We start from the raw sequence: 26233 nt of genomic DNA, 5'->3' as shown, positions 1-26233 counted from the left end.
CATAACTAGCGTCCTGACCCCACCCCAACTCAGCTCTGACCCCGCCCCAGGTCTGCAAAAGCAGCTGTCAACTCCGGCCAGGCGCCGGGTGATGCCCACACCTCTTACACGCTAACCCGCCCGGCGCTTAGCCCCGCCCTCCTCCTCCTGGCCTCCTCCCCGCGCCCCAACACCGTCCCTTTTCGGGACATGGACTTCTCCTAGGCTTCTAGCCCAGCCTCCGAGCCCCAAGCCCTTACCAGATTGAGGCCTCACAAACCCCGCCCCGCCTTAGCCGCAGGTCCGCCCCGCTTCTAACGTGCCCTTTCTCTGAATCACTCGATTTTAGCAATCGAGGTCACTCTCTCCTCTCCTCGGATTAACACTCCCCAGTCCAGGCTGCGCGCCTTTCCGCCGCCTTACTCCCTTGGTTCTAGCACCGTACTGATCACGCCCTCCACCAAGGGTTGCCCTCTACGCCTGCGTTAGGCACTCGCATCTAAACCGGCTGTCACGGCCCGCTCCCACATCTAAGGCCCGCCTATGTTCTAACGCCACCCGCCAGAACCGTGGCTCCGCCCAGACACCCTAACCACGTCCCTCAAGGCACCTCCTCCGTACTTCGCGTCCAGAGATCTAAACTCAAAGCCCCGAAGCTCCAGCTCGGCCTCGTATCCCAGTCACGCCCCTTCCCCAAGGCCTCCCCACCACCCTCAACTTCTCCCATCCCTAAAGCCATGGGATCCAGGGCGGTCTCCGGGGAGGAGAGAGCGCAGCCTGGAAATCCAGACTAACCCCCTCCTGCCGCCCCCTCCCCGTCAAGGCGGGGAAGCTTCAGTCCCCTCCCAGCAGCGTCTTCAGGAATTCGGGGAGGCCTGCGAGAGGGGGGGAGGGAAGACGTATCAGGGGAGAGGAGGAAGGAAGACCCCTTCCTCCCGCCTCTTCCGCCACGGGAAAGCCCGCCAAGCACAGCGACCCAGCCTGCCCTCCAGAAACACAGTTCAAAGGTTAGCGGAAGCACTGCGTTTAATAAGAGACGGCCGGTGGCCTATAATTCCAAGTCCTGCGGGAGAGTCACCGGCTATTTGCCATGCCCCGGATGGAATCTCCAAAAGGCGGGAATCTAGGCCCAGGGACTGGCACCTCGCCCCCCAGGGCTTCTATTAGGTGGGTACCTTAGGGCATCTCAACCCTCCCGGTGCCACGGCGCCCCCCCATTCGTGAGACTTGACTATTGCCCTGGTCCCACCCCGTTCACTGGCCCTGACTCCGCCCCCCTTACATTTAACCCTCTCCTGGCTGGAGCGTGACGGAAGCAGAGGGCAGAGGAGCAAGGCGCGGGAGGTTAGTGCAGAGCGCGGAGGCCGCAGTCTGCAGGCACGGTCAGCGGGCGGCCCCCGGTGGCGGAGCGGCCGCCACCACCTTGCAGAAACGCACCCTCTGGAAGTCGGTGATCTCCGCGGTCTCCTGGCCCTCAGTGCCCGCCTCTGGGGGAGAGAAGGGACAGTGAGCGGAGGGGACAGTTTCCCCCACCGTCCTCCACCCGTCTATTTCCATCTCTGATCCCAACTGAGCCTGGCTTCGGTCGCCCTGCGCTAAGTGGTTTATGGGCCTCAGACTCCCTTTAATCCTCGCAGGGGCCCCACAAGCTACATGCACCCCAGCAGAACCCGGTTTACCATCGAGGAAGTGATCTGGTAACAGCGAAATCACGGTCACTTGGGCAGCAAAAGGCCCGAAAATGAGAAATTCCTAGACACCCTGCCCCCACCGACCATCCTAATCTCTGTCCCCTCAGACTACAGCCCCCGCACCCCCCCGTGTCCGATACGGGCCTAAACTAACCCTCTTAGACCTGCCCCCCTTTGCCCTTGCCCACCTGAGTTCTAGCCAGATCTTCCTCGGCTCTGCCCCCCAAACTCTAATCTCACACCTGGGGAGGTCCCTGATTCGCAGCCTGGCTCCCACGGATGAAGGTGGAGACACAGGGATGGGCCCAACTTTCTAACGGAAACGCATTTTGATTCTAATTTTCTCTATTAGGTCAGACCCCCCCAAACTCCGCCCACAGCTAAACCGATGACCCGGCACCTCTCTATTCTTACTTTTGGCCTATTTAAATTCCTAATCCTACCTTAGGCCCTAGCCCCCCCTCATTGTATTTACAGACTTCAACCCCCAACCCTGGGGTCAGCCTTAAATCCCAACCCCCCCAATTCTTCCCAGCGCTGGCCCCATAGGACCTCTGCTTAGCTCTGCCCCAGGTATGTAGCTTCCTGCACCCCCAGCTCCACTCAATCCTCCTCTCCCCAAGCACCCCCCTCACCCCGGGGAGGGGGGCAGGGGGGTTGATAAAGAGGAAGTCCATTTTCTGGGGCCCCATCCTCTCCCCCACCTGAGGCTGCCTCAGACCCTTCCTCTTCGGAGTTCCGGGTTCCTGGGAGGCGGGGCCCACTCTCGAGGGAGGCAGGGGCTGGCTGGTCACCTCCTGGGAAAGGGGGAGGCCCAGTCAAGCCCCTACCCACCCCCACCATGAGAGAGACGGCCCTGGGGGAGTGGGGGGGGTGGTCAAGGACACACCTGGGGACTATCATTTGAGGATGTGAACTCTTTATTGGGGAGGGGCCTTTGTGGCCCTGAGTGCAAGCACCGGCAGGATCTGGGGGGAGGGGAGGCATTCCAGAGACTGGCATGGACCGTCCTCCCTCGCCACTGGGGCTGTGGGCACACAGGGTTCCAGCGAAGGGGAGACCCAGCCCCCGACGGTCCCCCCACCCTGGCCAGTGCACCCCTCCAGCATTCACACAGGCAGCCAGCTTCATGCATTTCCAAAAGGCCAGGCCTCACCCGGAGAGAGGGCGAGGGCATCAGCCAGGTGGGCATTCCGGGAAGAATTCAGCTCCATCTCTTCACCCCAGTCAGACACGGGCTGGTGGCCCCCAGGGGGCGAGAAGGGGGTAGAAGGCGTGGCAGGGGCCTGGGGGAGTGGCAGGGGCTCCTCTGGTCTGGAGGGCTCCTTGTCAGCCTGCTCACCGGTGGGGCTTCCGGTGGGCTCAGCCTCTTGGCGGGGATGGTCTTGGGCTGGTTCGACCTCCTCCTCCTCCTCGACCTCCTCCTCCTCCTCCTCGACCTCCTCCTCCTCCTCACTCACATCTTCCCATTCTTCATCCTCCCCGTCGTCCTCCTCCCCATCATCCTCCTCCCCGTCGTCCTCGGGAGGCCGGTGGGCAGGAGGAGCGGGGGTCTCCGGTGGCTGCGGGGAGCACCAGGCAGGTCAGGTCAGGAGCAGGCGTGGACCAGAGCACCCCCACCCCCTATGCCAGGAGAGGACGGCCAGCCTCACCTGTGAGGGTGTCTCCTCGGGCGGAGGGAGCTGTGGGGCCTCAGGAGCCAGGGAGGCTGCCTCCTTCGTCTCCCAGCGGTCATCATGGTCACTGGAGGGGACCAAGGACAGGGGTGAGGCCCAGGTGGACGGGAAAAAGGGGCCCCCCCACCTCAAGGTCCTCCCCGGAGAAGAGCTGCAAAATCCAGCTCTAGGCGAGAAGGGGGTGCAGGTTTGCAGGGGAGGACCCAGCATGCCTCAGGACTGAGGAGGAAGTGTCCCCAGGTATCAGGTACAGGTGGACGGAAGAGGATGGCGGACGAGAGGAGAGATGGGGTAAAGCAGAGAGTGAGGACCCAACTCCCCAAAAGCCAGAGCCTGACCCACAGAGAAACTCGTAGCCGAGAACAGACGGGGCCGAGACGGCCATGACAGAGCTGCACGTGCACAAGTCCAAACAGCCCCAGACAGAGCCGGCCGGCCCTGCAGGCCCCCCCACTCGCCAGGGGAAGGGGGCCCCACCTGTAGGGACGAGGGGCTGCCTTGGTCTGCGGTCGGTTACTCTTCCTCTTCCTGCGGCTGACCTCTGCTTTGTGCTGGGACAGGAACTCCCTGAAGGTGGGGGGCTTGGGGGGCCGCGCCCAGGCCTGATCATCTGCAGGAGAACCCGGGAGGGGTCAGGGATGGGGGGGCACGGCACAAACTAAGCCCCCACGCCTGGCCCAGTCAGCGCTCCCCCCCCCAACAGGACACCTGCTCACCATAGTGGTGGGATGATGGGTTGAGGGCAGTGGCGGGGCCGTCCTTGAACCTGGGGAAAGAGAAGGGGGTGAGCAGGTAGCAGGGGAACAGTGGGAGCAAACGGAGTGCGGAGACAGAGGTGGGGGCCAGGCTCAGAAATCAAGATCACAGGAGAGACAGTCCATCAGAGGGGTCACTGATTAGAAGACGGACAGGATCAGGTGAAGGACAAGAGGCAAACATGACATTATAAGTGACAAATGCAGAAAGAAAAAAATAGTGTCTGACCTCTAAAACAAAAATTTCGAAAGCGCGTAATCCCCAGCCTCCAGTCAGGCCTCACTTGCTATTGCTCCTACCACACAACACTCTTGCCTCAGTGCCTTTGCACCCACGGCTTCTGGGGACACTTCCCCAGACCCTTCGGCAGCCTGCACCCTCACCTCCTCCAGGCTTCCACTCAGACCCTTCTAAACACCAGTCTAAAATAATCACAGATTATCAAATGTACATCACCTAAGTCTAAAACAAGTCTCCATCCCTCCACTTTTTTTAAATTTTTTAAATATTTTTATTTATTCTTGAAAGAGAGAGACAGCACAAGCAGGGGAGGGTCAGAGAGAGAGGGAGACACAGTATCTGTAGCAGGCTCCAGGCTCTGAGCTGTCAGCACAGAGCCTGACACGGGGCTTGAACCCACAGACTCTGAGATCACGACCTGACCGGAAGTCGGACAGGCACTTAACTGACTGGGCCACCCAGGCACCCCTTCTCCCTATTCTTCGTGGTTCCTCATAACCTGCCATTGGATCTCTTCCAGTGCCCACCTTTCCAACTAGAATCTAGGTTCCTTGAAGGCAGAAGTATTTTGGTTCCGGGCTGTATCCCCGTCACCTAGACCCCCAATCGCCTTCCAGGATGCAGAGGAGGGACTCAATAAACATTTGCTGCCAAAATCGACACACCCACGCACTGAGCTGTGCCATATGCTGCTTTGGGGGCTCAAGGGAAAAAAATCACATTCTCATTCCTGACCCTGAGCCCATGCCGTGAAGAGCCCCGCTGCCTACGCCTTACAAATCGCCGCAACATCGGTGCAGACTATTTCTCACGCTTGCACACGCTGGGCTCACAATCCACAAATAAATGCTCAGACCACCAGGCACGGAGCCAACACCCTCTTTCTGTAGCCGGTGCCAGCAACAGCCAGGACAGGTGTGAAAACTTGCAAAGCGGCAAAGGGCGTGGGAAGGGCATGAAAACTGCAGCTGCAGGGGCGCCTGGGAGGCTCAGCTGGCTAAGCGTGCAACTTCAGCTCAGGCCATGATCTTGCAGTTCATGGGTTCGAGCCCCGCACTGGGCTCTGTGCCGACGGCTCAGAGCCTGGAGCCTGCTTTAGATTCTGTGTCTCCCTCTCTGTGTTCCTCCCTCACTCACACTTTCTCTCAAAAATAAATAAAGATTAAACAGTAATAACATTAAAATAACATTAAAAACTTAAGCAGTCTCAGGGGCGCCTGGGTGGCTCAGCCGGTTAAGCCTCCGACTTCGGCTCAGGTCAGATCTCACGTTCGTGGGTTCGAGCCCCACGTCGGGCTCTGTGCAGACAGCTAGCTCAGAGCCTGGAGCTTGCTTCCAGTTCTGTGTCTCCTTCTCTCTCTGCCCCTCCCCCTCTCATGCTCTGTCTCTCTCTCTATCAAAAATAAATTTAAAAAACATTAAAAAAAAATTTTTTAAACTTAAGCAGTCTTAAAACTGCCATCGGCCAGCTGTCCTGTGCAGAAGTTGGTCTCCCTGTCCACGACACAAGGGACAGCTTCCCGGAAGTTGGACTAACTGGATGTTTCCTGGGACCCAGAAGGGGATGGAGCCACATAAGAATAAGTGCCATCGGATCAGGGGCTTGGGTTGGTGAGGGAGGGGGTGCGAATGTCTAATCACGGTTAGCAATTCCTCACGATTTCCCTGCGTCGAAGCCCCATCCGTGCCCTTAGCTGCAGGGCCTCGGCCGCACCATCTCTGGGAAGCAAGTCTGCCGCTAAGAGAGCTGAGTGTCCGCTACCCACCCCCCCCACCCCCCCCCGCACACCTGCCAATGCCATGGCCAGCACCTCCCCAGAGACCTGCTCTCCTCGGCCTGAACCCTGGCACCGACCCACAGGTGCACAACTGAGCTCCGCCCACATCGAGAAGCCAAGCCCAGCCGGACCCGCGGACCCTGGACCAGCCGAACCCAGCTGACCTGCCAACACGGGAGAGCGGCTTGACTTGCCTGGCGACCTTGAACCCGACATGCAGGGCAGGGCACCAGGGACACATAAAGGGGTTAGGTCTGGGCTCCAGGTCGGGGAGCCAGGGAGGACACTCACATCCCGTCGGTCTTCTCAGCGTCCCACTCCCGCCGCCACTGGCCGGTGGGCTTGCGGTGTCTCTGCAGCCGCTCCTGGTCGATCTTCTCCCGCTCCTGCTTCCAGCGCAGGTACTCGGAGCGCTCCCGGCCCGTCATGGACAGCGTCATGTCGCCCGAGCCAGCGAGGCCAGCCCGGCGGCCCTGCCCCGCCCGGCGGCCCTGCCCCGCCCGGCAGACAGGCAGTCAGGGCCCTGCGCCACCTGCCAGCCTGCCCAGTCTCTCCCCCATGCCCCCGGTGCTCAAGGTCACACAAGAAGGTGACAAGGCAGAGAGGAGATTGCGGTCTGGTCGTGAGGAGCCTCCTCAGAGAGGCCATCCCGGCTCTCTCCCGGAAGCTGCACCCCATCTCCAGCCTCTGAGCCCTCTCCCTGCGGGACTTACTCTACGTTAGCTTATGCAGCTGCCAGCAGAACGGATCTCTTTAGGGCGGGGGCTCTGCCTTGCTTAAGACTCAGCTGCAGGGCGCCTGGGCGGCTCAGTCCTGAAGTGTCTGACTTCAGGTCAGGATTTCACAGCTCGTGAGTTCAAGTCCCACATCGGGTAACCAAGAGCCCCGCTTCTCTCTCCCTCTCTCTGCCCCTCACTCACTTGCACCCTCTCTTTCAAAAAAAGAAAAAAAAAGACTCAGCCCCAGCACCTAAGTGTCTGTGTCCTGCACCTGGCAGTCAGAAAACGTTTCCGACTTATCTAAAGAAGGTGTAGCCCAAATATGGCAGGAAGCTGTGAGGGGAGCACTGCAGAGGTGGCCTGACCTGACTGTGACCGTGACGGTGACCTCCCTGCTGTCTCGGTCAGCGCTGGGCCTCCTCCCACAGGAACTGCCTGCAGCGGGAAGGACCCCCTTCCACCCGCCCCATAGCCGCCTGACTGCAGGACGGTGCCCGGCCGGGGTGCCCCAGCACCCACCTGCCGCTCCTGCTCCAGGCCGCAGCGCACCCGCTCGAAGTCAGGGCCCCCCCAGTTGCGCCCATGCCTGCGGCTGCCTTCCCGACGGTCCCGCTCAGGCTCCTCCAGGGGCCCGCCGCGCCGCCGGGGGTCGTCCAGGAAGTTCCGCACTGGGTTGGGCTCCAGCACGCCCTCCTGCGGGCACAGGGTAGGGGGCGGGGTTGGCGGGCTGGCGGGGAGGGGCTCTGCCGCCACAGGACGGGGACGGGGACGGGGACGCTGGGGCACTGACCCGCTGGTTGCGCTCGTACTCAGCGATCTTCTCCATCTCCTCGTTCATCTTCTCGATGTTCTGCCGGCGCCGCTCCTCCCACTCCTGGGGGTTAAGACCCCGGGCGTCAGGGAGACCCGCACAAGCCCACTGCCCACTGCCCACTGCCGGCCCGATGGCGGGGCAGGCCAGACACTCTCCCGGACACAGGCAGTAACTCGGCAGATGGCGAGGTGACCCCCCCACGACCCACTCTCCCCTCCCTCCGTGGTAACGGGGTTTCAGATGAGCACCCAGCCAAGCTGCCGGGAAGGACGTTTGCATCCCCAGGGCCCGGCACACAGGACAGGAATCCGCCTCCACTTGGTGTGAGCCACAGTTATCAAGAGGGTCTTTTTGCGAAGGTAGCTTAGCATCTACACATGAGAAACATCCGTGGGGCCCCCTGGGTAGCTCAGTTAAGCACCCAACTTCGGCTCAGGTCACTATCTCACAGTTCGTGAGTTCGAGTCCTGCTCTGTACTCTCTCTGCACCTCGTGGGAGTCTCTCTCTCTCTCTGCCCCTCACTCGCTCGCTAAGATAAATAGGTAGGTAGGTAGACAGATAAATCAACATCCTTAAAGTAACATTCTTCCGCCGCTTACTCTGAGCCTTTCAATTGCCCGATGTCCACAGAAGGCTCCCGGTCACCTTTCAACCTGACTCTCCTCCCCGGACCGCAGGGGAGTGAGCTGCCCAGCAACAGGGAACTAACGAACCAAGATGAGCCCAAGTCCATGGTGGGCTCTGGGCTGCGCAGCCCAAGCGCCCCCCCGCCTGCCAAGCTCCGCCTCTGGGGGGCAGAGCGGTTTCTGTAAGGACATCACCGCCCCCCCTGAACACATCCAGGAAGCAAGCCAGACAGAGAGAGCAAGCGAAACGAGAGCGGTGTACGTGCACTGGACTGAAGCACCGGCACCAGAGGGGGGTGGGGGGACACAGGGCGAGAGAAGGCGGGAGGGCGATTGAGCACCAGAAATAAGGGGAGACGCAAACAGAGGGAGAGGATGCGCGACACTGGTCAAGGGGAGGGAAGGAAGAGGAGAGCCAGAGCCAACAGAGGGGCCGCAGAAGACAGCCACAGGAAGCCGGACAAGCAGAGACAGTCCATCTGAGGGTAGGAACGGACAGCAACGGACAGGAAGAGCCTCAGGCCGAGGACTCCAGCCCACTCTGGGCTCCTACCTTAGATTTGCGGTCAGCAGGTGAGACATCTCCAGCCCCAAGGAGGCGAGGAGATCCCCGGCCCCGGCCCCTCCGGCCGCGGCCGCCAGCTCCTCCTCGAGGCTGCTCCCCAGAACCGTCCTCCCAGCTCCGGGCCACCCGGCCCACGCCTGCCCGGCCTCCCTGCTGGGAGGCAGGCCGGCCTCCCTTGCTGGCCCCCGGGGGCCGCAGGGTCCCAGGAGACCTCCGAGAGGGCCCCAGGTTCTTCTCCTGGATGAGGGAAGAAGAAAAAGTGTGGTCACTCGGATGAGGAGACGGGGACACCTGAGCCCAGAGGGCAGCTGTGGGGGGCGGGGGGGACTCTCCGGGCTCAGGTCTCATCCCCCCCACCACCACCCCCCCGTCCCAACGAGTCCCCCAGCTCGGTGTGGCGCTCACCACCTCGACGGCCACGTTCTCCTTCTCCACAGAGCGGCCCTTGCGGGGCGCTGTCACCGCCACCCCCTCGAGTTCAGCTTTCTTACGGTCCTCCTCAATCTCCTAAGAACAAACGTCAGCACGGGGAGGGTGTCAGTGGCCCGGGCACCAGCAAGGTTCCCACAGCCCCCATGAACTGCCCCCCAAGACTAGCCCCCACCTCGGCCCCTCTCCTGAGCTCCAGACAAGAAATCTGGTCACTTCAGCATCCTCCTCCCCGAACCACGCCACGCTCTTCTGCTCAGAACCCTCCTGTGACACCCATCTCTGGGCAAGGGCCAAAGGCTTCCGCACAGCCTCTGGGGCCCTATGAGTCTGCCCGCCTTACCACCCTGACCTCCTCTGCCACCCTCCTTCCCCTCTTCTCCCCCTCACTCGCTCTGCCCTCCTCAGCGTTCCTAAGACGTACCAGGCCTAGGCCTGCCTCAGGGCCTTTCCACCTGCTGTCCTCTCTGCCCCCAGAGATCCTTTGGCCTCTCACCTCCTTCAGGTTTCTGCTCCTGAAATGTCCCCTCCGCAGAGAGCCCTCCCCTGACGGACTTACAGAAACCACCCCCCTGCCGCTCTCCTGTCTCTTCCCCTTTGCAACAGAACCTGCCCGAGGGCAGGGATACCGGTCTGTTCGGTTCACTGGCGTACACTCCAAGCCTAGTATGCTCCGTGATGCACAATGGAAACTCCACGTGCTTTTCTTTTTTTTTTAAAGTGAATGAATGCATGAAACATGAATAAATGAAACCCACTCCTCCTTCAGGTCCCTTCTCAGGAACAGCCCCACCACCTCCTCTGTCACTGCTGACGAGGACCTGGACCTCATCCTGGTCCCACCCCACCCCCCGCCTGTAAGAGTCCTCCCAACAGCCCTGTCCCTCCTCTCACCCCCAAGGTCCCTGCCTCAGCTCCCTCCGGGGTCTCTGGGCTCTGCTATTGCCTTCTCCCGCCCAGGAGCACACAGCAGCCAGAGAGGTCTTCCTGAAAAGCTTTTCTGACCTGATCCCACTCCTGCTCAAAGCCCTCCCAGGACCCCCAGTGCCTTCGAGAAAACGCCCAAACTCTCAGCCCAGCCCTCACCCTGATGACCTCCCTGGGTCAATATCCCTCCACTGACCTTCTGACTTGAAGCTTCTTTTTCTTTCCCTAAAGTTTATTTATTTTGAGGGGAGGGGGTAAGAAGCAAGCAGGGGGAGGGACAGAAAGAGAAAGAATCCCAAGCAGGTTCCACGCTGTCAGCACGGAGCCCCAGCGGGGGGCCGGGGGGGACTCAAACCCATGCACCGTGAGATCATGACCTGAGCCGAAGTAGGATATTTAACCAACTAAGCCACCAAGGCGCCCCTAAGTTTCAAGTTGCTGCACAAACTATTCCCTCTGCTTAAGACATGTTTGGTTCTTTTTCCCAGCTAGCTAACTCATCCTTCAGGGATCAAAATCCCCTCCTCCAGGAAGCCCTCCCTAATATCCTACAGACTGGGTAAAGCACCCCCTCTGGGCTCCCACTGACCCCTGAATCCCCCAGCCAGGCCCACTCTGGATCACCACTGCCTGAAGAAAGGTCAGTGCCCCCACTTGACGGTGAACTCCAGAAGGACGGGCCCAGGGCTGTCTCAGTCACAGCTAAATCCCCAACAACACTCAGCCTAGAGCCCGGAGTAAAGACCTTGGTGAACATTCATGCATGGAGATGGATGGGTGGAATGAAGGAAGAGATGGCAGGCAAGGCCTCTGGCTTTTATCCTGAGTGATGGGGAGCCATGAAAAGGTTTTAAGGAAGGGAGAGGTGAGGGAAACTCACTGCGGGGAGGAGAGGGGATGGGGTCTCCCAGGGCGGGGCTAGGGCACCTGGTAGCGCCGGATGAGCGCCTCATTCTTTCGACGAAGAGCTTCGATCCTCTTGTCCAACTCAGCATCCTTCTCCTCCTTCGACTTCAGATCCAGTGTGGCTGACTGAGACGGGGAGACAACTGAGGGACAGCAAGAGAGAGCTACACCCACCCCAGGGCCATTCGATCCTGGGGATGAGACTTGGGTCCCCTCCTCCCAGGCTCCCTGCCCGGAAGCTCAGATTCCCGAGACCCCGCTCTCCATCTCACCATGCCACTGGCTAGGTGGGGCCAGGGACCCGGCAAACTTCCCCCACCGACTCTGCACACAGCACCAGGGGCTCCTGAGGCGAGAGGGAACAGAAACACTAAGGCCAGTGACTCCCCAGCCGGCTTCCACCTCTCCTATACTGGAGACGCCTCTCAAAGACACATGCTCTTTAACAACACCTTCACTCCGCGGGGATCTAACCCTCACTTCCACTCGGTCTTCTTAAAGTGCTAGCCTGCCCCTCGGCGGAACAAATTCGGACCTCGCATAGTTTGCGCCCACCCACTTGCTACTTAAACACTGCAGCCACACCCACCATGGGAAAAGTTGGGCCCCACCCCACTGTTTAAGGAAACAGACAACAATACTCCCTTCCCAAGGAAGATTCTAATCCAGCCTCCACACCCCAGTGCTGGGAGCTTTACCCAGGCCGCCAGCCCCAGAGAGCTTTAGATACATCCTCACCTCCCCAACCTGTACAAGAAAATTCTAGGCCCACCTTCCCGTGTCCATTCTGGTGCTGCTCCATTCCTGCGAACACTCTAAATCTGCCTCTCTCCCAGAAACGTTTCAGAATTGTCCCATAACCCCACACTCAAAACAAGCTCGAACCCCACGCCTATAGGCTGCCCTGGCCCTGGGAGAACATGTTAAGCCCACGCCTCCAGCATCCCTAGAGAGGGGCCGCTGTCTCCCCAACACCCCCGCCAAAATTCTGAAAGCAACCTTGGCACCCAATGGCGAGGCTTCCCGGACCCGGCTCAACCTCCCCAGTGAACACACCCCCGCCTCAGCGCGGACAGAACTTCCCGGCCTGTGCGCAGCTTTCCGGGAAAAAGCTCCGGCCTCCACTCGGTCCCGAAGGCCACGGCTTACAGCCCCGCCCCGCCGCCAGTACAAACTTTCTGGCCCCGCCCATCCTGCGAAGCCTCAGACTCCGCCCATCCGTGCCTAGTTAGTCCGGCCCAAGCTTCTGACTTTCCAAGCCAACCCTCTGACCCCACCCCGCGAATCCCCAAGCGAGAGCCTGAACCCGCCCCCTACTTCTCGCGTTATTACATGAGCCCCGCCCACGGCCCGCCAGCCAACAACCTGGTCCCGCCTCCGATTAGTCCGGCCAACCTGCCGGTCACGCCCCCTGCTTCCCTGCCGGGCCTCCACGCTTCGAAACGCGGCCCCGCCCCCTGCGCCCTCAGTCAGGGTTCTGGCTCCCACGCCGGCTTTCGTGCCAATGATCGGACGGCGCCCCTAGCTCCCGCAAAACTTTCTGGCTCCACCCCCATCATTCCCGCCAACACGCGCCCCGGCTACCCGTAACTTTTTGGTTCCGCCCCGCCCTGGCGTCACCCCCTGGATCTGCCCGTGACTTCCGGGCCGATGATCTGAACTCACTTCAACCTCAGGCAAAACTTTCTGGCTCCGCCCCCAGCACGTTCTGCCCGCGTTCCGGTCCCGCCTCCTAGCTCTCCGGGCAATATTTTGGCTCCGCCCCCATCCCGGGCACAACTTTTCAGCCCCGCCCTCATTTGCCCACCAACGCCCCGACCCCGCCCACAGCTTGGCCGGCCCGCGTCCGGCCCACCCTCCGCCGTCCCGCCCCGCCAGCGCCCCTCTGGCTTCCCATGTGGGCGTCCTGTCCCCGCCCCCCGCAGAGTATTCTGACCCCGCCTCCGCGAGCTTCGAGCTGCCCCGCGCGCACCCGCTCCCGTTCCCCCCACGTGAGGCGCCAGGCCCCGCCCTCTCCGGGCGCGCTCCCGGCCTCTTCCTCCGGTCACCTGTCCCGGAGACCCCGCGGCGTCGGCGACTCCCGCTCCGACGGCCTTCGCGTCCGCAGCTCCCGGGCCGCGCGCGTCACTTCCGACCCGCACCACGTGAAAAGGAGAATTTAAGAGGATCACTTCCGGTACTGCCGGCCTGTTTCCGGGAGTCTTAAAGGCGCCGCACCCCACGCGGGTGGAAGCGTGAGTGTGTCTAGGTGGGTTTGCAAGGATGTTCTGGAAGCTTTCTAAACTTTCTTTACCCTAGATTTACCTCCTTCCAGGGAAAGGAGACGTCATCCTCTAGTCTCTACCTGCTTCCTCTTTTCTGGTTCCAGTAAATTGGTACCAGGCACTGGGCAATGATTCCTTGTGCTGGGGTGGGTAGGGACTCCCTCATCCTCCAGCCAATGAAACCTTAGAGTCGATTGGTTATAGAAGGTTAACATCTTCAACCGATACAATCTTTCTTTCATTCTCTAAAGCTGCACTGAGTACCCGGCCAGAGGGGGAAGGGGTGGCGCTTGGGGAGGGAAGGACTCAAAGCGATGTACAAGGCAGACCCCATCCCTTCCCTCGCAAAGGAAGGCACGAGTAAATGTGAGATAACAAAAACAGAATATGGGAGATTCCTTGCAGACGGGCAGGAGGAGAGAGCTTGGGGTGAGAGGGAGTCTAGGCAGAGCACACACAGCCGGTGCAAAGGCCCTGTGGTGAGTGAACTTAGTGCTTCCAGGACCTGGAAGAAACTCACTGAGGGATCACTCAATTTGGCTGCAGAGTCCCCGGGGTTTCATGCATTAACCAAAACTCCGATGTGATAAACCTGTCATTACAAGTGATAAAAGAGTTTTGACAGTTGACGTGGGCAGACCGGATGCCCTGAGGTTGCTGGTAAGTTTATTTTGTGATTTAAATTCTGGAAAGTGGAAGCACCTAGGAATCCCTTGCCCCTTCTAAGGTTACTGTTAACAGCCTTTCAGAGACCTTCTCTACACATGCAACTGAATTTTCTTAGAACTCTCCAAACCCAGGGCATGACTGCTTTATTTTATTCAGATGTCACCTGCACTTAGGGCCCTTCCTTGAAACTGCTTGTTTGGAAGTTGCAACACCTCCCATCCCTTTGTTATTTCCCCTCTTTATGTTTCCATTTTATGTTCACCCTCTACAATACCAAATGTTTTACTTACCTTGTTCTCTGCCTTCTCCACTGTATTGCCTGTGTTTATACGGTGCTGTGGCCCTAGTGCTTCCAACAGTGCCTTGTACAGAGTAAGCGCTCCAGAAAATTTGTTTATGAATGGGTGCATCTCTATTATTGCGGTTTCTTTCCCTTCTTAAAAGCAAAAGGCATGAATAGTCCACTGAGGTTCTATATCTTTTCCTTTTAATTTTTTTAATGTTTTATTTATTTTTGAGACAGACAGAGACAGAGTATGAGCAGGGAGGGGAAGAGAGAGAGGGAGACAAAGAATCCCAAGCAGACTCCACACTGTCATGGTACTGCCTGATGCAGGGCTTGATCCCACGACCCCAGGATCATGACCTGAGCTCAACCAACCGAGCCCCCAATTCTTTGGCTCTATCTTTGGTTTAACAAAGGATGGTTGACAACCTTTAAAACTGCTGTGTGGTATCCCAGCCTAGACAGAGACGGGCCCTCATTTGCCTCACTTGGTCTCATGGACGGTTGAGTTGTTTCCGATTGGGGGAGGGTGTCATAGTGCTGCCTTGAACTTCCTGAGGCACACATCTTTGTAAGTACCTGACCTGTAACCTTGCTTAATAAGGACTCCCAATGTCGTGATTAACACCACAGACACTGGGGGCGCCTGGGTGGCTCCGTCGGTTAAGCGTCCAACTCTTGATCTCAGCACAGGTCATGATCTCACAGTTTGTGAGGTCCAGCCCCACATCGGGCTTTGCCCGGACGGCATGGAGCCTGCTTGGGATTCTCTCTCTCTGCCCTTCCCTCTCTCTCTCCCTCAAAATAAACAAATAAACATGAAAAAATAAAAAGACCACAGAGTCTGGGGGCGCCTGGGTGGCTCAGTCGGTTAAGCCTCCGACTTCGGCTCAGGTCAGATCTCACGTTCGTGGGTTCGAGCCCCACGTCGGGCTCTGTGCTGACAGCTAGCTCAGAGCCTGGAGCCTGCTTCCTGTTCTGTGTCTCCCTCTCTCTCTGACCCTCCCCTTTCATGCTCTGTCTCTCTCTGTATCAAAAATAAATAAAACATTAAAAAAAAAAAAAAAAGACCACAGAGTCTGAAACCAGAGGGCTTGGGTCTGAATTTGGCTCTGTCCTTTACCAACTGTGTGACCTTGAGGTTCTACAGAACTTGTCTGGACTTTAGCCTCATCTGTGAAGTAGATATCACAGCATCTCCCTACCAGGTCTGTGGTGCAGAATTGAATGGGGTAACGAACTAATACACCAGGTGCTTGGCACAAGGCCTCAAATAGTTCTCGAAACATTATAACTTCCATAAAGACAAATCCCTGGGGGCGCCTGGGTGACTCAGTCGGTTAGGCAGCCGACTTGAGCTCAGGTCATGATCTTGTGGTTTGCGGGTTCGAGCCCCGCGTCAGGCTCTGTGCCGACAGCTAGCTCAGAGCCTGGAGCCTGCTTCAGATTCTGTGCCTCCCTCTCTCTCTGTCTCTCAAGAATAAATAAAAAACAGAAAAAAAAAAAAAAAGACAAATCCTCGGATCAAAAGTTAATTCCCATTATCACATTTCAGGGAAAATAAACCAAGGCAGATGCCGGTTGTTTCGAGCCTAACATTCATACAAAGTCAGAAGCCCTTTTAAAAAAGAGAATCAAAACATGTAAGTCAAAGGCCCCTCCCAGGGCGTGGGCCGGAGCCCTGGTTCCATTAGATGAGGCATCAGAGGCTCCTGCTTCACTGGCCTGACAGTAAAGTCACCTCTGATGGTAACAGCTCAGCAAACAAGCTGTGCCACCTTCCACCCCTCAAGCAGGCCCAGAGTGCACATTTCCCCACAGCCTCACTGACACTGCGTTTTATCACTTTTTGATCTTTGCCAATCTGGTGACCCGAGGGTGGTGTCATGGCGTGGTGTGGGCCGTCTCTCCCTGGCTAAGCCTTTTCGTACACATATATACACATGTATGTGTGTATCCCTCGCTTGTGGGGTGGAGACAGGGATGCTGAAAAATACAAGATTCTGTCTTTGCTTGTATCTCTTATAATGTTTAAAAAAAAGTGAACCTTTAAGACGAGGTCTTGTCCTTCCGTTGGAGACCAGAAGATAAGACTAAGAGTGAGCTGGACCCTGAGGGTCTCTCCGTGGGGCCTGGAGCATTTCCTCAGAACTTTGAGCAACTGAAAGGGTTTATCATTATCTCCACATAACAAGTGAGGGCATGGACGCCCAGCCAGAATCCAGAGGTCGGCTAAGCGACCCTGACTGGGCACCTCCTTGGAGTCACCAACTCAAACCCCAGACAGTTTGGGGTTTTTTCAATGGTTTTGGTTTTGAGAGAGGGAGACACAGAATCCGAAGCAGGCTCCAGGCTCCAAGCTGTCAGCACACAGCCCGACGCGGGGCTCAAACCCACGAACCGTGAGATCATGACCTGAGCCGAAGTGGGACACTTAGCTGACTGAGCCTCCTAGGCGCCCCGGACAGTTCCAATTTCCCTGCCCCTTCCCGCTGGCCCAGGAGGCGAGCCGATGGCGCTGGCCGTCGGTCACCCAGCTACCCAGAAGCCCACCTGGGATTTGAACTCAGGACTCTGTGACCACAAGGATGCCATGTGGAGAGCAGGTAAGAGCGTGACCTCTGGAACCAGGCTGGCTGCCTTCAGATCCCAGCTCTGCCGCCTGAGCTGTGGGACCCTGGGGAAGTTACTCAACATCTCTGAGCTTTAGGGCCCCCATCTGTAAAACAATAATAACAGTGCCTACCCCATCTTGCTATTGGAATGTTTTGTAGGCTGAGCACTGTCTCCCAAAGATGTTGCATCCTGATCCCTGGGGCCTTTGAACGTCCTTTTACGTGGCACAAGGGACTTGGCAGACGTGATTGAGAATCTTGAGATGAGGGTGTTGATCCTGGAATCTTTAGAGCTGCCTGCTGCGATCCCAAGGGTCCTTATGCGAGGAAAGCAGAGGGAGATTTGACACAGAAAACAGGGTGACAGACGGGCACCGGGGTGCTCAGTCAGTTAAGCATCCAACTCCGGGTCAGGTCATGATCTCGCAGTTGGTGGGTTCGAGCCCCGCGGCGGGCTCTGTGCTGACAGCTCGGAGCCTGGAGCCGCTTCGGATTCTGTGTCTCCCTCTCTCTCTCTGCCCCTCCCCCCTCGGACTGTTTTTCTTTCTCAAAAATAAACATTTAAAAAATATAAACAGCTGGGGAAAAAAGCTTCAAAAGGCCAGGGGACTGATTCTCCCCCTGGAGCCTCCCCAGGGGACGTGGCCCCGCTCACATCCTGGTTTGGGCCCAAAGAAATTGATTCTGCATCTCTGCCCACCCCCCACCCCCACGAAGTGCAAGAGAATGAATGTGGGTTGTTCGATGACAGCAATATGCACTTTCTTTTTTCGTTTTTAATTTTTTTTATGTTTCTAATTTATTTTTGAGAGACAGAGAGACAGCACAAGCAGAGGAGGGTCATAGAGAGGGAGACACAGAATCCGAAACAGGCTCCAGGCTCTGAGCTAGCTGTCAGCACAGAGCCCAATGCGGGGCTGGAACCCACGAACCGTGAGATCATGACCCGAGCCGAAGCTGGACGCCCAACCGACTGAGCCACCCAGGCGCCCCAGCAATATGCACTTTCAACAGGTGCACTTAACTGTTCCTATAACCTGAGCCCCCTCCCCTCCCCCGTCCAAATAACACCAGCTCTGGCCTCCGGAGACACGTCACAGATTATTGGTGAAAGGGATGCTTCTTCCCAGTGGTGACCCAGGCCCCAAAGGTCTGGTTCACGCCCATTTTACAGACAGGAAAACGGGCTCCCGCCGCTGTGGTGACACACGGAAATGGCTGGAAGGTATTGGCGGACCTCTCCGGAGGCCAGAAGTCTGACAGCCAGGTGTGGGTGGGTGACTCGCTGTGGAGACCCTGAGGGAGATCTGTGTCCATGCGTCTGTCCCAGCCTCATCCTTTTAAAAAACACTTCTTTTAATGTTTTATCTATTTTTGAGAGAGAGAAAGAGACAGTGTGAGCAGTGGAGGGTCAGAGAGAGAGAGGGAGACACAGAATCCGTAGCAGGTTCCGGGCTCCGAGCTGTCAGCACAGATCCTGACACGGGGCTCGAACCCACGAACCGAGAGATCATGACCTGAGCCGAAGCCTGACGCGGATCCGACTGAGCCCCCCCGGGTGCCCCTCCCCCGGCTTCATCTTTGCATTCCGTGGCCCCCAGGCACATCACTCCAGCCTCTGCCTGGGTCTTCACGTGGCCTGACTCTCTGTCTCTGTGTCTTCCCCCTTTCTGTCTCTGACAGAGATACCATCCATCGGGTTACCGGCCCACCCTGATCCCGGACGATCGCATCTTCAAGATCCTCAATAGAAGTACCTCTGCCAAGACCCTTATTCCAATGGGGTTCCTTGGGAGCCACGATCCAACCCACTACGGGGGTGGCAGAGCCGGAATTCGAACCCAGGACAAGGGTCTTGCCGGGCTCCGCGCGGCCCAGCCCTCCCTAGGGTCCTTCACGGAAAGCGGCTGCCCCCGTGCACGGGCTCTTAGGGGCGCCCGGGGGGCTCAGGGGGCTAAGCGTGGGACATCGGCTCGGGTCATGAGCTCACGGTTGGGAAGTGTGAGCCCCGCATCCGGGGGTCTCCGCGGTCAATTCTGAGCCCGCTTTGGATTCTCTGCCCCTCCTCAGCTCGTTCTCTCCCTCCCTCCTTCTCAAAATAAACAAATACACATAAAAACAGTAATGTTGAAAAAATATGGAAGTTCAAAAAATAATTTCAAAAAATGTTTTATACGTGAAAAGGAGCTAAGTTCTCGCCTTAGTCAGTCATTATCGGACTCGGTGAAGATCCGGTAGGAAATGTGACAGCCACGCGGGCCGACTCTCGCACTGGCCACCAGGAGGCGGTATGGCGCACTTCCTGCTGCTTTAAATGCGGGTCGAGCATTCATTCAACAAACAGTCCTTGCACTCTGAAAATCTATTCTGCACCGGGCCTCGTTCTAGTTTTCAGATCTGTGAAACGGAGATTAGAACGTACAGCTGTGCCGGAAGCCTGTCCCTGTCGCCATGGAGCTCACTTTCTCCAAGAGGAAACAGACCATAAATAGCTAAACAAATGAATACGTTAAAAGGAGCGCTGGGGAGCAAACCAAGGCTGGGTGAGGGGACAGAGATGGTCGTCGAAGGTTCTCTGAGGAGATGACGTTTGAGCAGAGGCTAGAGGGGAACGTGGAGGACAAGCCAGATGAATATGGGGGCGTCCCAGGTGGGGGAAAGAAATATGGTGGCCCCGCTCGCGGGCTGCCAGGTGGAAAGGGAGACAGAGGTAGACCCCAGCCCCCAGGCACAATAGGAGGCAAAGGGCCGCACGTTCTCTGACGCAAAGCCCCTCAGGCTAAGGTACAGACAAGATGAACTCCTTTGCCGCTAGGGAGAGGCAGGGAGGCAATCAGCCCGTCCTGCCTGGAGGAGGTGGCACAAAACCCAAAGCGTCGAGGGCCCTCAAGATGACTGAACGAGTATTTGTTTCATCATGATTGTTTCAAAGTCCCAACTGGTTTGCCCTCTGCTGTCCCCCGACCCCCGACCCTGAGAGAGGGTGTGTACTCACACTGAAAAGTTTTTTTTATTAATTTATCTTTTTAATGTTTTATTTATTTTTGATACAGAGAGAGACAGAGCATGAGACGGGGAGGGGCAGAGAGAGAAGGAGACACAGAATCTGAAGCAGGCTCCAGGCTCTGAGCTAGCTGTCAGCACAGAGCCCTACGCGGGGCTCGAACCCACAAATGTGAGATCTGACCTGAGCCAAAGTCAGAGCCTTAACCGACTGAGCCACACAGGCGCCCCTCACACTGAAAAGTTTTAAGTTTTTATTTTAATTCCGGTCAGTTAACATTCGGTGTTAAAAGGGCATTGCCTACATGGCGGCCTCACTTTTGTTACAGCTCATCCCAGAGCCCCTGCTTCCCAACAGCCCTCTTTAATTTTTTTTTATTTATTTTTGAGAGACAGAGACCGCGTGAGCTGGGGAGGGTCAGAGAGAGAGAGGGAGACACAGAATCTGAAGCAGGCTCCAGGCTCTGAGCTAGCAGTCAGCACAGAGCCTGACACGGGGCTCGAACCCACAAACCGTGAGATCATAACCTGAGCCGAAGTCGAACGCCCAGCCAACTGAGCCTCCCAGCGCCCCCTAACAGCCTTCTTCTAACCGTTTTACAAAGCGGGACCCCAAAGCCCCAAGATGCCGCGAGCTGCCCAAGGTCACACGTCCAGCCGGGATTTGAACCCACAGGGATCTCTCTGACTCCTGGAGCCCTCTCCACCACCTCTATCATAAATCCATGATAATTATTAGTGCTGGGCAAGGCACGTAACGTTTCTGTGCCTCAGTTTTCTCATGCGGAAAATGGTGCTTGTGATAAGATGTTGTAAGAACTCCATAAGATAAGCGAAGTACTGGGAAGGGGGGGCGCCTGGAGGGCTCAGGCGGTTGAGTGCCCCACTCTTGATTTCGGTACGAGCCATGATCTCACGATCCGTGAGCTCGAGCCCCACGTTGGGTGTGCGCTGACAGCACAGACCCTGCTTGGGATTCTCCCTCTCTCTGCCCCTCCGCCGCTCTCTGTGTCTCTCTCGCACACTCTCTCAAAATAAATTAAAAAAAAACATTTAGGGGTTTCTGGGTGGCTCGGTCAGTTGAGCATCCGACTTCGGCTCAGGTCATGATCTCACGGTTCTCGTGGGTTCAAGCCCCGTGTCAGGCTCTGTGCTGACAGCTCAGAGCCTGGAGTCCGCTTCAGATTCTGTACCTCCCTCTTTCTCTGACCCTCCCCTGCTCTCTCTCTCTCTCTCTCTCAAAAATAAATAAAAACCATTAAAAAATTTAAAAAATAAGGTGTTGTTGCAGTGGGGCGCCTGGGGGGCTCCCTCAGTTGAGCGTCCGACTTCAGCTCAGGTCGTGATCTCACGGTTTGTAGGTTCGAGCCCCGTGTTGGGCTGTGTTGACCGCTCAGAGCCTGGAGCCTGCTTCCGATTCTGTGCCTCCCTTTCTCTGCCCCTCCCCTACTCATACTGTCTCTCTCTCAAAAATAAATAAAACATTTAAAAAATCTTTAAAAAATAATAAAATGCAGAGAATAGTGGCACACACACTGTACGGTTTGCTATTATTGCCATTATCCATCGTATCCACAAATAGTACTGAGCCAATTATGTAGGCTCTGCTATCAAAACACAGTATATAAATCTGGCTAAATCCAGAATCCTGCCCCATCTCCCCCCTCCCCGGCTCAGGATAGTCATAAGGACTGAATGAGGTCAGGCGCACAGTAGGTGCACAGCATGAGACAGCGGCCATTATTTATTATCCTTATTCGTCTCGGCCCCTTCCTCCTTCCAGCTGCTCAGGCCAAAACCCGGAGTCCCCCCCAGAACTCCTCTCTCTCCCTCACACCCACACCCGATGCCTCAGCCTTTCCATCTGACCCCACGGCCACCACCCCTGCAGGGCTCTCCCACCTCGAGTGGCTCCCCTGCTCTCTGCGCGCAGCTTGTTTCCACTTGACCACCAGAGGGCGTCTGTTAGAACCAAGTCGGCTCACCTCCCTCTGCTCCGAACCCTCCAGTGACTCCCCACCGCATCAGAGGAAAAGCTAAAGCCTTCATCCGGATTTACCCCTCTCTCAGACCTCTCCTCCCACCCCTTCCCCCTTTTCACTCGCTCCTAGCCCTTCCAGCCACGTAGAACCTTCTCATCACCCAGGATATGCCCACTCTGGCCTCAGGACCTTTGGACCTGCTCTTCCCTAGTTTGGGCATTCCTTGCTCCCTCACTTCCTCTGGGCCTTTGCTGAACTATGTCTTTCTCAAGACGACCTTCCTTGGTCATCCTAGTGAATAAGACAACCTCGACACTCTTGAGCCCTCTTCCCTGTTTCCTTTTTTGACTCCAAGACTCACTTTGTATTGTTATTTATGTTCTTTATTGTCTTTATCCCCCCATCCAGAGTATGAGCCTCATGAGGACGGGGATTTTTGTCTGTTCTGTTCACTGTTGTGTCCCCGGTGCCTACAACTGTGCCTGGCACAGAACAGGCTCTTGGTAAAGCTTTGCTGAATGCATGAATGAATGACCACAGTCATCTTGGTGGTTACAAGCATTCCCTTCTTTCCGCATGTAAGCCTGCATAGAGCTCCACCAGCTGGGTGGCCTTAAGCGGCCGACCTCAGGTCCGTGGCCTCAGTTTACCCGTTGCAAACGGGATGGAAAATACCCTCTGCCCCAAGGGGTTGTCGTGAAGATTAAATGGGTTCATATTTGCAGCCTTCCCAAACTGGTGACACGGTTGGTAGCAAAGGGACACTTGGTGCGGGCGCCTGCGCTTCCGCATTTCGCCGCTCGGGGGCAGCAGGCGCCCGAAGGATTCGTCCGCTCGGCCCGCGCGGGAGAAGGAGCGGGGGCCACTCCAGAGGAGGAAGCTGATGAAATCCCAGCCAACTCGCAGTGAGCTCATCCCGCCCGGGCGCCTCCGGAAGCCACGGGGCCGCCTGGCCCCCGCCTGGCCCGAGCGATAACGCTCCGGTGCCGAAGCAGGGCGGGAAGTCCTTCCTGAAGTCTGCCCTGAGTGGGGCCTGCTGCCAGAAGCCTGGGCCTGCGGGGAGGGGCGAGGACGAAGTAGCGAACACTCCCCCTCTCTGTCTCCGCAGAATGAAAAGTGCATTATGAGTACGGCTGTGGGAGGGAGAGAGACAGGGGTCGGGGGGAGAGAGGGAGGGAGAGAGAGACAAGATGTGGGTGACATAAGGGAAGGGGAGGCACAAATGGGGAGAGTGAGGCAGAGGAAAGGGAGGCAGAGACGGAGAGGAGAGACGGCTCGGCCAAGTCAGACGGAGGGCCAGAGAGAGAGAGAGGAAGAGAGAGACGGGGGAGACAGAGATAAAGAGAGCCCGAGATGGGGGAGACAGACCCTGGAAGAGACAGAGATGGGATGTGGGAGCCAGAGACAGAGAAAGGGACGGCAGGGACACAGGTAGGGGAGAGAAACATGGGAGAGCCAGAGACCCAGAGAGCGGCAGAGACCCGGGAAGCGGAGGCACAGAGACCGAGGGAGATGGAGTCCAGGGGACAGAGCCGCAGACTGCGGGGGGCGAGCCGGCGGGGAGGCTCGGGGCGGGGGGCCCTCCCCGCCCCCCATCCCCGGGGCGGCGGCGGCGGCGGCGGCCGAGTTACCGAGTTACCAAGTTACCGCAGGATTCGCGAGCTCCTCACTGGCGAGGCCGCAGCCAATCAGGACGCGGCGCCGCTGTTCTCGGGCAGGAGGCCCGGAGACGCGCGCACCTTCCCCCGACACCCAGCGAAGCGCGCTGACACACAATCACAGCGGCTCACACACAGACACCGTCCCAGGGACGCGCAGCCTCCCCCCCCACGCACCGTCACAGTGACACACACACACACACGCACCAGAAACACGCCGAGGCACGCGGCATCGCACGGGCGTCCCAGGACCCACAACCACAACGACACACAGCATGGCCCGACACACAACCACATGGCGCAGACACACGCCATCCCCGTGATGGAGTCCTCAGAAGGCACCATGTCAGTGACACACACAATCACAGCGACGCCCTCATAATCCCACAGCCGATTTATCCCACTGACACACAATCACAATGCCACACAACACACCATCTGGTAACATGTGTACAGTCTCACGGACACACATCACCCTGACAACACAACCGCAGTGCCACACACGATCATGATGACACACAGATGCGCACACTCTCAGTAACAGGTAGTCACAGAGACGCACAACGTTTCAGATACAATGACAGCGTTACACACACAATGCCACGGGGCAATGCACTGTCTACACACACACAGTAACCCTAACACTCATGCACATCTTCCCCTCGACACAGAGCCAAGCCCGGTGGCACACACTGTCACAGGGACACAACATGCTGAGCACGCTACACCACAGTGATGTGACACTGATCACTGATGCATCCGCTGACACCAGGGCACAGTGACACAGCACTTTCATTAGCATTTCTGCTAACACACATCACTCCACCACACATACAATCCCAGTGCCACACAAACACAATCACACGGACACACCATCTCACCCATGCACACCAGCACAGTGCAGAAAACAACACACTGACTGAAACAACGCATGGATACATCGTCACACTCACACACCGCACACCAGGACAGCCTGCGAGGTGACACACAATCACAGTCACAGCCACCAGTGGGACACACATCGCCTGCTAACCCCCAGCACCACCTTACTGACACCCACGATCGACTGATACACGATAGCCCTCTGACAGTCACACGCACCCACACACTGCACCCTGACTCAGCCACCACCCTATGTCAACCCCTTCACACACAGCCCACTGACCCAGGGGACCTTCAGAGAACTCTCCAGCGCACACACACACACACACACACAGAGTCACACAAACACTGCCCCCATCCCTGCCCTTGTCCCAGTAAGAGGTGTGCAATGTGGGATGCTGGAGGGGGTGGGTGTGTTGAGTGTGTGTGTGTGTGTGTGTGTGTGTGTGTGTGTGCGCGCGCGCGCGCGCGCATGAGCGCGCGCGTGCTTATGCCTCCCCCTCCCGGCCTTTCCTGGGGGGCGGGGCCATGCGGCAGCCGCTGTTACCGGGTAAACTTCCCCGCCCCCCCCCAGCGCGGCCATTAGTCAACCCCCCCCAGGATGATGTCATCGCCTCATTCTGGAGGCTGAGTAATCCTCGACTCCGCCCCCCCCCCAGGTACCCGGGTAAGAGCAGGCCGCACCTGGGCGCACCAGGGTCTGGAGCTGGGGGCTCTGCAATGTGGGCCTCCCCGGGGTGGGGACTGAGGATTCTGAGCCTCTCTGGGGTGGCCTGGGGACTCACATCAGGGTCCCTTGAAGCCGGAGGCTTCCAGCCCTGGATCCCTGGTGGCCAACTAAAGGCACTGGAAGGCGGGAACATCCAGACCTGGGGTCCAGGACTTCCCAGGGTCCTGGAACTGGGAAGAGGCCCCCCTGCAGCACTGTGAGGACTGGGTCACTTCGGCAGGTGTCTGGGGGGGGGTGTCTGAGACACTTGGGGCTTAGACTCCCGAGTCCTTGACATTGTGAGGCCTGATACCCTGATGTGTGGGAGGTGGGGTGGGGGGTGAGTGCCAGGGAGTACGGAAGGCAGCTGTGGGGCCAAATGCCTGGGTCTCCAGAGATGACCAAGTTGGACCCTGGGGGCAAAGGGCTCAAGAGGGAAGGGAAACGAGTGCTCTGCACCCTGGAGCTGGGCAGGTGCTCATCTGGATGAGTTAGACACCTGAGGGGCTCATGCCTGTTGAGGGGAGGGGTCTTCCAGTACCACTGCGGAGGGCCCGGATGCCCACGGACTCTGAGGGATCTCAGGGCCTGGGGTCCCAAGGCCTGAGTTCGGGTTTGGGAGGGGAGCTGGGAAGCTGCGTCCTAACTTGCACAGCATCAGGCAGGCCTGGGGTCCCCTTCTGGGGGCGCCCTCAGCCCTTGTTTTCTGGGGTAGGAAACTAACATCCCCTGGGGTGAAGGGACTCATCCTTGATGCCACAGAGGGCATGGGCATGCCGGGGTCCTTTGGCGGGGCACTCCTATTTTTATGGGGTCAGGACGCTGGGTCCCTTTTGAAGGAACAGGGAATCCTCGGCTTCTTTTTCCAGATGCCTGAATCCGGTTGCGGGGGGCGAGGGACCAACAGCCCCTGCCTCGGTGGGGTCAGGACGTCCAGGTCTCCCCTGGTAGGGGAACGCGCGGTCCCTGTTTTCGCAAGGCCAACTTCCTGGAGGGGTGAAGGGACGGCGAGCGCAGCCCCTGTCTCCAGCCCATCCCAAGTGCCCATCCTCGCCCCG

At 57.8% G+C, this 26233-nt stretch overlaps 2 protein-coding genes across 12 annotated transcripts in view; one reads left to right on the top strand and one right to left on the bottom strand.

Moving 5' to 3' along the window:
• Positions 1–6: 6 nt before the first annotated feature.
• On the bottom strand, positions 7–13259 carry CCDC9 (coiled-coil domain containing 9). Of its 11 annotated transcripts, XM_029925445.1 has the most exons (15): positions 13156–13259; positions 11380–11453; positions 11129–11233; positions 9251–9352; positions 8834–9082; positions 7630–7713; positions 7359–7532; positions 6412–6593; positions 4063–4112; positions 3824–3956; positions 3323–3413; positions 2827–3232; positions 2375–2467; positions 1417–1466; positions 7–854 (listed from the first exon to the last, which is right to left on the bottom strand). In XM_029925445.1, the coding sequence occupies exons 2-15, from the start codon at positions 11380–11382 to the stop codon at positions 837–839; spliced, it is 1740 nt and encodes a 579-aa protein (XP_029781305.1). In that variant the 5' UTR covers positions 11383–11453; positions 13156–13259; the 3' UTR covers positions 7–836. The 11 variants fall into 11 exon arrangements, with proteins under 11 accessions (XP_029781305.1, XP_029781308.1, XP_029781299.1 ...); XM_029925448.1 differs by lacking the exon at positions 2375–2467 and having other exon boundaries at positions 3013–3232; XM_029925439.1 differs by lacking the exon at positions 7–854 and having other exon boundaries at positions 988–1466.
• Positions 13260–24994: 11735 nt separating this feature from the next.
• Positions 24995–26233, top strand: part of BBC3 (BCL2 binding component 3) — an 11804-nt gene continuing 10565 nt past the window's right edge. The window contains exons 1-2 of the mRNA XM_029924330.1: positions 24995–25016; positions 25126–25133. Coding sequence (XP_029780190.1) covers positions 24995–25016; positions 25126–25133 — 30 coding nt within the window. The remainder of the gene's footprint in view (positions 25017–25125; positions 25134–26233) is intronic.

This window comes from Suricata suricatta, chromosome 16 (genome assembly GCF_006229205.1).
Source record: "Suricata suricatta isolate VVHF042 chromosome 16, meerkat_22Aug2017_6uvM2_HiC, whole genome shotgun sequence".
NCBI classification, from domain to species: Eukaryota; Metazoa; Chordata; class Mammalia; order Carnivora; family Herpestidae; genus Suricata; species Suricata suricatta.
The sequence above is the reverse complement of the archived record's forward strand: the minus strand, read 5'-3'. Positions and strand labels throughout refer to the sequence as shown.

Coding starts and splice junctions, on each gene's coding strand:
- CCDC9 (XM_029925439.1), bottom strand. Junction 6,594..7,358: donor GCCTGGAGCAGGAGCGGCAG/GTGGGTGCTGGG, acceptor CGGGCGGGGCAG/GGCCGCCGGGCTGGCCTCGC. Junction 4,113..6,411: donor GCTGAGAAGACCGACGGGAT/GTGAGTGTCCTC, acceptor CTCTTTCCCCAG/GTTCAAGGACGGCCCCGCCA.